This window comes from Rana temporaria, chromosome 9 (assembly GCF_905171775.1).
Source record: "Rana temporaria chromosome 9, aRanTem1.1, whole genome shotgun sequence".
In the NCBI taxonomy this organism is placed as follows: domain Eukaryota; kingdom Metazoa; phylum Chordata; class Amphibia; order Anura; family Ranidae; genus Rana; species Rana temporaria.
In genome coordinates, this window is record NC_053497.1 from 35,386,327 (window position 1) to 35,399,143 (window position 12,817).

General features: G+C 46.3%; 1 protein-coding gene across 1 annotated transcript in view; it reads right to left on the minus strand.

Annotated features, from left to right (window-relative positions):
• SPTBN4 (spectrin beta, non-erythrocytic 4) overlaps positions 1–12,817 on the minus strand; it is a 220,513-nt gene that overhangs the window by 124,355 nt on the left and 83,341 nt on the right. Inside the window, exon 19 of the mRNA XM_040323157.1 lies at positions 11,853–11,943. Coding sequence (XP_040179091.1) covers positions 11,853–11,943 — 91 coding nt within the window. The remainder of the gene's footprint in view (positions 1–11,852; positions 11,944–12,817) is intronic.

Sequence of the window (12,817 nt, forward strand, 5' to 3'; positions counted from 1 at the left end):
AGAGATGGTTAGAGACTGAGGACATGATACAAGAGATGGTTAGAGACTGAGGACATGATACAAGAGATGGTTAGAGACTGAGGACATGATACAAGAGATGGTTAGAGACTGAGGACATGATACAAGAGATGGTTAGAGACTGGGGACATGAAACAAGAGATGGTCAGAGAATGCATACTGCATTTTTCTTGACCTTTCTTGCAATAAAGTTGCCAATAATGGCCAACAATACATTCATATTAATTTAAATTGATGATATTAATTAAAAAGTTGAATATAATACAATTATAAATAAAAATATAAATATGTTTTAAAAACTGTAATTTTCGGTATCGGTTTTCGGCCTAGTGCATTCATTTTCGATTTTGGCACCATAATTTCCATTCAGTGCACCCCTAGCACAATTAGGGCTAGATCACACCCTATGCCACAGGTGTCAAACACAAGGCCCGTGGGCCGAATCCGGCCCTCCAGGCCATTTCATGTGGCCCTTGCACCTCTCCTGCAGCTGCAGGAGAACTCCACCCCTCCTCTGGTCCTCCTCCAGACCCTTACTTCAGGGCTTGACAAATTTTCTTGGAATCTAGGAGCTAGCTAACAAAGTTAGGAGCCAGTCTTTCGGTTGCAGGCTCCTCTATTCCCCCGACGCCCCCCCATGCGGCTCTGGTCCCCGTGCTTCTCTATTCCCCCCCATTCTGCTTCTCTATGTCCCCCGTCCTCCTCTGTCCCCCCCATGCTCCTCTATGTCCCCGTTCCCCCCTTTGCTGCTCAGGTCTCCATGCTCTACCCCCCCCCCCCCATGCTGCTCTGGTCCCCCGCAGCGCTCACTTCTCTCCCTGGCTAGTTAACTTCAGCGTGTCTGAATACAGACAGAGTCACATTGAGAAGCTCATCATATCATCCAGAAGGACGGCGTCCACACACAGCTGTGACATAAGCTTCCTCTGTCTGCACTCGTTCTGGTCTTTCCTTCCCCGCTCTCCATCTAGATTCTCCGCCGCAGCAGACAGGATGGAGAGCAGGGGAAGGAAAGACCAGAACGAGTGCAGAGGAAGCTTATGTCACAGCTGTGTGTGCCCGCCGTCCTTCCAGATCGTATGATGAGCTTCTCAGTGCAACTCCCGAGGAGCATGTCTGTATTCATTCACGCTGCTTAACTAGCCAGGGTGAGGAGGTGTAGACAGAGGAGCGGAGGGGGGGCAGCGGTCCACTGTCACTGAAGTCCCGATGACCAGTACATGCCTGGAGCCAGGTTGCTAATTCTAGTCGACAATGCGACCTGGCGCCTGGGGTTTGTCAAGCCCTGCCTTACTTTCTGCTTTCAAGCAATGCATTCATCTTCTTGCCAGCAGCAGCATAAGGAAAGGGGGGTGCACTGTGATGTAAGGGAGAGTGGGGGACTCAACTTCTGATGGTGGGGTGGCTCTTGACATCTAATATATGGGGAGGGGATGCGCTGGACATCTAATCTTACAGATACAACCAACGCTTTTGAGGGCAATCATAATGCTGATGCGGCCCACAATGAAATTGAGTTTGACACCGCTGCCCTATGCATTCCAGTGCTTTTTTTCTGCATCCAAAACGCATAGAAAGTAGATTATATGGATTTCAATGGCATAGTTCACACTGGTGCTTGCAGTTCCAGTGCATTCTGGCTCCATAAAAAAAGTAGAAAATCCAGAACTGTACTGGAATGTGGTAAAACGTATCAAAAACGCACCGAAATGCACCTACATGCATCAAAAAAAAAAAAAAAAAAGGAAAAAAATGCACCCAGAAATGCATCAAGAATGCAACATAAACATACTAGAATGAGAAAAAAAAGGTGTCATAACACGCAAAAACGCATGTGACACTTACCGGCAAACAAAGCCCTCGTTCCTGCTGAAGGGCGCATCCATGTTCAACCCTCTTCTTTCCAGGGCCACGGACTCCAGCTCTGTGACTGACCGGAAACAGGTGACGTCACTTCCACACATGCACATGGGGAGGCGCCAGTCACGGGACTTGCTAGTGAAGAAACGGCGCGGAGGGACTTTTTCTTCACAGCGCATGTGCCAATGACATCATCGGCGCAGTACACAGTAAATATCTCTTAAATGGCGCATGTTTAGGAGATATTTACTGTACCAAAGGGTAATCCTTATTATAGGCTTACCTATAGGTACAACTTGGAAAATCCCCAGTCTTTTTGAACACTTTCCTCAGCTAGTTAAATCACTTACTGTGTATGCAGCTTCTTTTTTATACTCTTCTCTATGTTTCTTTTTAAGCTGGTGCCACGACTACAGCCTTCGACACCTTTTTCTTGCAGCTTCCTATGGAGCCACTCTTGCATGCAAGGCAGTGGCGGTACATCCATAAGGGGCGCACGGGCCGTGCCCCCTCTCTCCTGCCACCCCTCTATCACCATAGATAGATTCATGCATTGCATGAATCTATCTATGGCCACCCCCTATTCAGGTGCCCAGCCCCTTTTCGGGCTCCAGGAGCCTGAATTACAGCGACGGGGTATTTTTTGGAAGCACCCGATTAGAGCCATAGGCTCTAATAGGCGTCCAAAAAGGTGAACAGTGGGCACCATGCTGGGCGCTCGCAGTTCACTCTGCTTTGTGTTAGGAAAGCGAATGAATATTCGCTTTCCTAACACCGAACCGTCTCTACACCAATCAGGTGCTCGGGTCTGTTACCTGTCACCTGATTGGCTGAAACGACAGGCGCTGTGATTGGACGCCTGTCAGGCGTCCAATCAAAGAAGAGGCTAAAACGCCTGAAAAGCGCCCCAGTGTTAAAGGAGTCTACGGGAGGCTTTTGCACTGCATAGTAGTCAGTACAGTAAATCCAAATGAGTTTGTACAATCAAGATGTAATACATGTGGCAAGTTTAGGAGGTCGGTGTGACATGGATGAGTAGTCTACCCTCTGCCTAAATGCGATACATGAACAGGTATTCCTGGCATGGCCAGACCCTGTCAGTATTACTTATCACAGGTTGCACAAATTATTGCACACTGTTCTTCAATATTCATGACAGGTGCCTTGGACATGTGTTAAGCATCCAATATAAGGGTATGAATGAGCTCTGTGCAGTTAACGTCTGAATGATGAGAGAACAGATTGCACTGGCAGCTGTTACAAAATGCTGCCACCTAAGCTTTTTAATGCAAATCCCAACCCAAAAATTATAGAACCCTTTGAAAGGAATCAATTTTTATAAATTACTTTTTTATTTTTTTTAACTCAGGTAATTGAAAAATATTGCATATTAAAGTGTATGCAAGAATTTGTTTTGTTAATATTCTTGACTTCTTGCGGGAGTTTTCAAGGATGTACTTTCACAAGTCTAAATAGACAATAGGCACAGTATCAAAAGAGATAAGGAGAAGCCGGCCGGCAAAAATATTTAAAACAGAAAAGCTTGCCCGTGCAGAGCAGAGCGTGGTAGTACGCAATGACGTCAGCACGCCGCTCACCCGGGTGATTGGTTGACAAGCCTTTCTGGTTTGAAAGCTGGTAAGCCTTTATTTCGTCTGGTGGTGGAATCACTTTATTTTTCTATTAAGATTAGTCACAGGGTTTCATTGTGTTGAACATGCTGATAGTGACTGTTTGGAGCATTTTTTTGCCGCAACCATCAGCGTTGTTGGTTTCTTTTGCATTTCATGTGTTCAGTTCGCATGATTCAATATCAACAGGTTCATACAAGCTGTGACACCCCCGAAGCCGAACGTCGGAGCGCAGGCGCCGTATAGAGCCGACTCGCAGTCTGGCTTCTTTCGGCAACTCGTGACGCGCTGTATGCGACGGTCGGAAGGATGTCAATCAATTAGGAACGCCCAGTCCCGCAGATTACATACCCAGAAGCGGCGGTGAAAATACGGTATGTACGGCAATAAAATAAAAAAAAACAGCCGATTGTCATTCTGACAACTCGGCTGAATGTAATGTTAAAAAATGTTTTTTGGGTGAACCCCTGCTTTAAAGTTTAATACAAGAGAGTGCAATATGGTTCTGTCATCATAAACCGTAAACATGAAGTTATCTAGAACTAACCTGGAAATTTCTTTGATATTGGATTATATCCCGGAATTACGATTCAATACGACAGTCTGTTGGCCCTAGGGGAGGTTTCTCTCATGATCTCTAGATAGATTCAAGCCCTCTTTGATATGATTATGTACCAAGTGTAACTCGCTATCATTGTATATTTTGTATATTTCTTCTCTTACATGTGTATGTATATTCTGTATTTGCCTTTTTCATCCTCTTAAATAAAATTTTAATTTGAAACATGAAGTTATCCACAATAACATATTTAAAAGGGTAATAAATGAAGGCAGGAATCTACAGAAGTCCATCAGTAGGTGTCAGGAACTGCCTACGCCGAGGCATTTTTTTTACTCCCACTGACCATAGTCTGTGCCCCTAAAGGCTGAAAAACGGTAAACTGGCCCTTTGTTTAGAAAGTTTGGAGACCCCTGCAGTAGAGGATGCAAGTACTGCTTCAGTGCAGACATGCTAGGGGGGGATCTAATGAGAAGGGGGGCCCTGATGAAAAGAGCACAAATCCTCTAACTACCTTACCTAATTTAATGATAGAACTTAGGGTTGTCCCGATACAGATACTAGTATCGGTATCGGGACCCATTCCGAGTATTTGCGGGAGTACTCGTACTCCCGCAAATACCCCCGATACCGAAATAGAATACAATCCCCCCCCCTCCCGCCGCATCCCCGCTTGGTTAATACGGGCGGGGAACATTACAGCATTCATTTGAATAGCTGTAGTCTTTCCCGCCGCGCGGCGTATAGACACTCCCCCTTGCTCGGGTGAACTGTCCAATCCCGAGCAAGGGGGAGTGTCTATACGCAGCGCGGCGCGAAAGACTACAGCTATTCAAATGAAAGCTGTAATGTTCCCCGCCCGTATTAACCAAGCGGGTACGGTAAGGGGGACATGGCTGCATATATGGGGGGGACATGGCTGGATATGGGGAGGACATGGCTGCATATGGGGGGGACATGGCTGGATATGGGGGGGACATGGCTGCATATGGGGGGGACATGGCTGCATATGGGGGGGACATGGCTGCATATGGGGGGGACATGGCTGCATATGGGGGGACATGGCTGGATATGGGGGGGGACATGGCTGGATATGGGGGGGACATGGCTGCATATGGGGGGGACATGGCTGCATATGGGGGGACATGGCTGCATATGGGGGGACATGGCTGGATATGGGGGGGACATGGCTGCATATGGGGGGGACATGGCTGCATATGGGGGGGACATGGCTGGATATGGGGGGGACATGGCTGCATATGGGGGAGACATGGCTGGATATGGGGGAGACATGGCTGCATGTGGGGGGGGACATGGCTGCATATGGGGGGACATGGCCAGGGCTGGACTGGGACAAAAATGTGGCCCTGGACTTCATCCAGACCGGCCCACTTTAATTCAATATAATGCTGCCCCCACCCCCCCGAAAAATCACACCCACCAAAAGGCCCCTACATCCATTATTGTATATCATGAGAGGGTGAAAGAGGGGGGAATGAGAGAGAGAGAGAGAGAGGGTTGAGGGAAAGGGGTTGAGAGGGGGTGGGTGAGAGAGGGTAGTGTAAGAAAAAGAGAGTGAGTGTAAAAGAGAGGGGGTGAGTGTAGGACCCCTTTTTACACTGAGGCGTTTTTTTAGGCACTTTTGGGCTAAAAATAGCGCCTGTAAAGCGACTGAAAAACGCTTCCGCTGCAGTCCCAGTGTGAAAGCCTGAGTGCTTTCACACTGGGGGGCTGCCAGGGCGTTAGAAAAAGTCCTCCAAGCAGCATCTCTGTTTTAAAAAACGGCCCACTGAGCCATCGGCCCACCGGGAAACTCCCTGTAGTCCCTATGGCCAGTCCATCCCTGGACATGGCTGCATATGGGGGGACATGGCTGGATATGGGGGGGACATGGCTGGATATGGGGGGGACATGGCTGGATATGGGAGGGACATGGCTGCATATATGGGGGGGACATGGCTGCATATATGGGGGAGGGGGACATGGCTGCATATGGGGGGGGGACATGGCTGCATATATGGGGGGGACATGGCTGCATATATGTGGGGGACATGGCTGCATATGTGGGGGACATGGCTGCATTTGGGGACACATTTAAAAAAAAGTATCGGTATTCAGTATCGGCGAGTACTTGAAAAAAAGTATCGGTACTTGTACTCGGTCCTAAAAAACTGGTATCGGGACAACCCTAATAGAACTGAATAATTTTCTAAATATATCTGGCTTACATATTAATAACAGTAAGTCTAAGGATCTCAATATTAGTCTCCCAGACAATATTCTTTCTCATATCAAAGAAAAACTTTCCTTTTCTGTGGGAACATACCGTATTTATCGGCATATAACACGCACAGGCGTATAACACACACCTTAATTTTAAGAGGGAAGTTTTAGGAAAAATACTTTGAAGCAAAATAAGGGTCAGTGCCCATTAATGCAGCCTGATTAGTGCCCATCTGCAACCTTGCCATTGCCCATCATTGCAGTGTGATCAGTGCCCATATGCAGCATCTCCATTGCCTATCAATGCAGCCTGATCAGTGCCCATCTGCAACCTTGCCATTGCCCATCATTGCCCACCTGCAGCCTCGCCATTGTCGGATTACACTGAGGGATCTCCTGTTTACTCTGCGCTCAGTCACACACAGTCCCGGCTCCTATGATAGACAGAACACCAGACCAATGCCGTAACATGTGACGTCAATGCTAGGAGCTGCCCAGGAGGCGGGACTGTGTGTGACTGAGCGCCAAGTAAACAGGAGATCCCGGCTATGTGTAATCTGGCGGAGCTTGCCACTTCCCGCCCCCCGCCTTCCCGAAGCAGCCAGGTAAATCTTGGCATATAACATGCACCCATGATTTGCCCTTTATTTTCAGGGGGGAAAAGTGTGTGTTCTACGCAATAAATACAGTACTTCATTGCCTTATTTGGAAACTTTTCTTACTTTTTCCTAAAACACCCTTCATGAAGCTAACTACCCCCTCTATCTTACATCATGTATATACACTTCTTGAATCTTATGCCGCGTACACACGGTCGTTTTTTTATCATGAAAAAAACGACGTTGCCCACACACCATCGTTTTTTCAAAATGCTCTAGCAAACCGCGGTTACGTACACCACGTACGACGGCACTCTGTTCCATTCAAGCTCCCGTCTCATAACTTGCTTCTGAGCATGCGCGGGTTTAAAACGTTGTTTTAGCCCACACACGATCATTTTTTATAACACAAAAAACGACATTTTGAAAAACGACATAAAAAATTGAAGCATGTTCGAATTTTTTTTTGGTCGTTTTTTTGAAGACAAAAAACTATGTGAAGCCCACACACGATCATTTTAAATGACGTTTTTAAAAACGTTGTTTTATTTCATCACAAAAGATGACTGTGTGTACGCGGCATTAGAAAAAATATCAAATCTCTTGTTTAGGCTGAATCACGTCAATAAAGATGGTCTTCCTTCCTAAACTACTTTAATTACAGGATTTAGATATCTTCCTATAAAGATATTGTATCTTCTCATGTATAGAAATCAATACAAAATAAAAGATTCTCCTTTATCTGGGATAAGTATAACCCAGTGTAAATTGCAATACTCTTTTTCATCTAAAAAAAAAAGGGGGGGGGGGGGTCTTGCAATTCCAAGCGTATTATTATTCAGGACAAATACCTCAACTAGCAACATATCACACTTATATTAAGCCACCTCTCTGGATTTTCATTGAAGCCCTCAAATTGGATCCTATTATGGATTCCCCCAAAATAATTCGCAATCCAATTATCAAGCATTTCCTCTCAGTTTAGGAGAAATATAAATAATCTAGACAGCCTATGGCCTCTTATGCCCTCTTCTTCCAATAATAGATAATTTAAAGTTCACTACAGGCTTTCCTGAACCAACCAAATTTAAATGGTGGGTTTCCCATAACATGTACATAATCTAGAACCTAATTTCCACTACAAATGTTTTAAACCTCTTTTTATTAGATCTTTGTGCAATATATGTCATCAGGAAATCCCTAAAATGTTCAAATAAAAAAAAACGTTGATACTCAAAGTGTGAAAGGGGCCTAAAGGAACCCATGACTGAAAAAAAGATGATAAATACTGGCCTAATACATGTGCTTTTTGTTGCAGACATGTAGGGATATAATATAAGTAGCATTCCCTGTTCACTCTTGCACTACTCTTAAGTAATGTCAGATGTCACTTCCAGGTTGTGACTCATGGCACAGAAGCGCGCCGAGCGAACATGGAATACTGGTTCCCTGCATTTGTCACACTGTGTGACAGACTATCAGTGACTCAAACAACCAGTGGCAATAGGGAGACCTGAAGAGACAGGAAAACAGGGAGAGCTTGCTGGAGAGGATAAAACAAAGATGTGTTGACAGTATGCCCCTTGACTTTTTTTACTGCGACCCCAGATCAGACAGGCTAGATCCCACCCTGGTGGACACCTGACCATCACACCTACAGGAGCTTGTTGGACTACCATAGGCATGGATTACAAACTACTCTACCCCAAGGACTTTAGGAAGATTATAATTACCACCAACGTTCCAATAGCATGTTCTGGTGACCAATTTACCTGAAATCTACAGTAAACCTGGGCTTTGCAGGGTCACTCCACTGCTTGCTGACTCCCACTGCCTATGCAAGCCTTCCCTTCAATCGCTCCATTTGCCTGCTAAAGCGAAAAGAAAAATCCCTGTGTAAAATCATAGTACCAGATTATTATGATGGAACCAGCAGGGGCACACAACAGTGGAGAAGCAAAAGGAAGGTGAGAATAAACTGCTGGTGGACGGGTAATTGGTTAACCTGCTGCAGCAAAGGGGAGAAATTAGAGAGGAAATAAAATGCAGAAAACACTAAATTGCTACGAAGTAACGTTTTTTTCTGTAGAAGATACATGCAAATTCTTTTGCCATAAAATGTCCCTTTCCCCTAGCACACATACACTATATTACCAAAAGTATTGGGATGCCTGCCTTTACACGCACATGAACTTTAAAGCGGAGGTTCACCCATAGCTTACACATTTTCCCCTTAGATTCCTGCTCGTTTTGTCTAGGGGAATCGGCTATTTGTTTTAAAATATGATCCGTACTTACCCGTTTACGAGATGCATCTTCTCCGCCGCTTCCGGGTATGGGCTGCAGGACTGGGCGTTCCTTCTTGATTGACAGTCTTCCGAGAGGCTTCCGACGGTCGCATCCATCGCGTCACGATTTTCCGAAAGAAGCCGAACGTCGGTGCGCAGGCGCAGTATAGAGCCGCACCGACGTTCGGCTTCTTTCGGCTACGAGTGACCCGATGGATGCGACCGTCGGAAGCCTCTCGGAAGACTGTCAATCAAGAAGGAACGCCCGCTCCCGAAGACCCATACCCGGAAGCGACGGAAGAAGATGCATCTCGAAAACGGGTAAGTACGGATCATATTTTAAAACAAATAGACTCCTGCTCGTTGTGTCTAGGGGAATCAGCTAAGGGGAAAATAGAAAAAAAAAGCAATTGGGTGAACTCCTGCTTTAATGGCATTGCAGTCTTCTAGGAAGGCTGTCCACAAGGTTTAGGAGTGTGTCTATGGGAATGTTTGGATGAGAAGGCCTGGCTCGCAGTCTCCGCTCCAATTCATCCCAAAGCTATTCTATCGGGTTGAGGTCAGGACTCTGTGCAGGCCAGTCAAGTTCCTCCACTCCAAACTTGCTCATCCATGTCTTTTTGGACCCATTTAATTTCTTGGCTGGAAGAAAATCTGGGGAGATTTAATAAAACTGTTGCACTCAGAATCTGGAGCAGCTGTGCATTGCAGCCAGTCTCTAACTTCAGCATGTTCAATTAAACTTTGCTAATAAAACCTGAAAGCTGAATGGTTTCTATGCAGAGCTGCACCAGTTTTTGCACACTCCAGATATAGTAAATAACTCCCATTAGGGGCAATCATAATTCTGATGTGGCCCATGAGGAAATTGAATTTGACAATCCTGCCCTAGCATTTTGTTTTTGTGAATGTGAAGGTATTACATTATCAGTGGATGCCCAATGTCCAAAGATGGGCACCGGGGCAACAGGAAGAAGCAGAGGAGAAGATGGTGGCAGAGGACGGAGAGGTAACAGCCTGGATCGGACACCACTGGAGGATGGCAGTTAAGGCTAGCCCTACCATGGGTGCCGCTGAGTGGCACTTTGAAAGGGGGGCGGCAAATTGACCCCCAAGATTTTTTTTCCAAGCAGTTTTGTGTGTCATCTAGGGGTAGCCTTTTACAGGGTAGCAGAGCGGCCCAGGATGACAACTGCTGTGCTGCCCTGTAAAAAGACCTCTTTGCTGACCTCAACACTCATAGTTGCCGGGCTCATGGGTGCTCGCACACAGTCTAACACTGGCTGTTAAACACCCGAGCACACATAAAGAGCTCAGGCGGGGTACCCACAGGAGACAGAGAGCAATGAAAGATCCCTTCCACACCGACTCTGCCAGCAGCCGATGTTGGGGCGCAGCGTGTGAGGCATTTCTATTGGGTGCAACTGGAGGAGGGGGTGTGGCCGGCCTCACGCCCGGCCCTCCTTCTTCTTCTCTGGTGTATGCGTGAGGCTAGGCACTGAAGACGGTGGGAGCACTGGGAGAGAGCAACAGAGGGGTAATATAAGTTAGTTCTGTGTGACATTAATGTTTCCAGTACTGTCTGCTGATCTGCTGGATGGCCAAATGTTGCATAACCTGTCATGTTCAAAAATCACTATACGGCTCTAGCTTGCCATTATACTCCCCTAGCCTGCCCTATACTGCCCTAGCCCATCCATATACTGCCCTAGCCTGCCCGTATACTGCCCATATACTGCCCTAGCCTGCCCGTATACTGCCCTAGCCTGCCCGTATACTGCCCTAGCCTGCCCGTATACTGCCCTAGCCTGTCCGTATACTGCCCTAACCTGTCCATATACTACCTTAGCCTGTCCATATACTACCCTATCCTGTCCCTATACTACCCTAGCCTGCCCCTGTACAGCCCTAGCCCTCCACTTGGAATTGAACATAATAGTACGTTATATAATTTTGCATATAAACAAGGTGCTGTTACATGTAAATCTGACTTCCTGATAAATGTAGTATTAGTTTTAATATTGTGCTAACATGCTGTACATACATGCACATTATGGCAAGAGCCCACCTGCCACAGCAGACTTTAGTTCCGTCGTATGTGAAACTGTTGATGTGTCCTACACGGGCAAAGAACAGTTTCACTTTAAATAATAGATAAAATACCCAGTAATAATAATTTCACTGTAACTGTGTGAACCCTGGGAAACTGTAGGTAGAGGATGAAGAGGTGGTGATAAATGCATACGCATTAATATTCTCCTTCTAGAACACAATACTCCAGGGTCCTGAATGCAGGAACGCACGGCATGTCTACCATTTATAGTGCTGTGTACTTGGACCCCTGCTTACCCATTCTAACAAGAAACGTACAATACCATACAGCGGGAGAAATTTTATCCATTGTTGTACATTTTCTGCTTCAAATAAAGGGCAATACAAATTATTACAAAGAAAACATTTCCACTGGTACCTACCCTTAAGAAGGCTTTTTTTTATTAAAGACAATATCTTCTTTGGTTCTTTTTAAAATTCTGAAGGCTCTTAAATTTGATGGACCGATTCCAAATTCACCTTTATTTTGTCCATCACTGCACTAGCAAATTACATCCCGGGACATTAACACTTTTCAGCAGGCACTTCTCATAACGATCACAAGGATAATATATAGGCTTACCTCATTGCAGTCTTGCAGAAAGTGTTGAAGTTGCAAATGATCTTTCAATCTCTGTAGCCATTTCTGTGCGAGCGCCATGTTACGCTGACTCCTGGGGACAAAAATCAAGGATAAAGTTGCAACATTTACAAACATTTGAACAGCCACTGATTCTTAAAAATAGAAATGTCTCCTTAGCTGGTCTTAGGCCCCTTTCACACTTATACGACTTGTCCCACGATTTTGGACTGCAAAATAGCATGACAAGTCATTCTCCATGATTTTCAATGACTACCATTCATATTAGCACGACTTTAAGTCGTGCCGACTTCAAAGTAGTTCCTGCACTACTTTTTTTCTGAAGTCGGATCAAAATCGGATCCGACTTTGGCATGCGACTTGTGCATGAAGGGGAACTCCAGGGCAATTAAAAAAAAAACGGCATGGGTTCCCCCTCTAAGAGCATACCAGGCCCTCCGGTCTGGTATGGATTTTAAGGGGAACCCTCCATGCCAAAAAAAACAGCATGGGGGTCCCCCCAAAATCCATACCAGACCCATAGCCGATCACGCAGCCCGGCAGGCCAGGAAATGGGGATGAGCGAGGGCCCCCCTCCTCCTGAACCATAGCAGGCCGCATGCCCTCAACATGGGGGGGGGGGGTGGGTGCTTTGGGTGAAACCGACGTGACGAAGGAAAGATTTCATGACTCAGACAGAACATTCTGATTAGCGATGAATGTCAATGGATTGCAGCTGCTGTGAGACTTCCCCCCGTCCGGTGGAGGGGCCTTCTCCTGGAGAAGTCAGATAACGCCGTCTCATTGCCGTCTCATTGCTTTGGGGCAGACGGGTCCTGCGCCCCCCCACCCCAAAGCACCTTGTCTCCATGTTGATGAGGACAAGAGCCTCTTACCGACAACCCTGGCCGTTGGTTGTCGGGGTCTGTGGACAGGGGGGCTTATCGGAATCTGGGAGTCCCCCACCC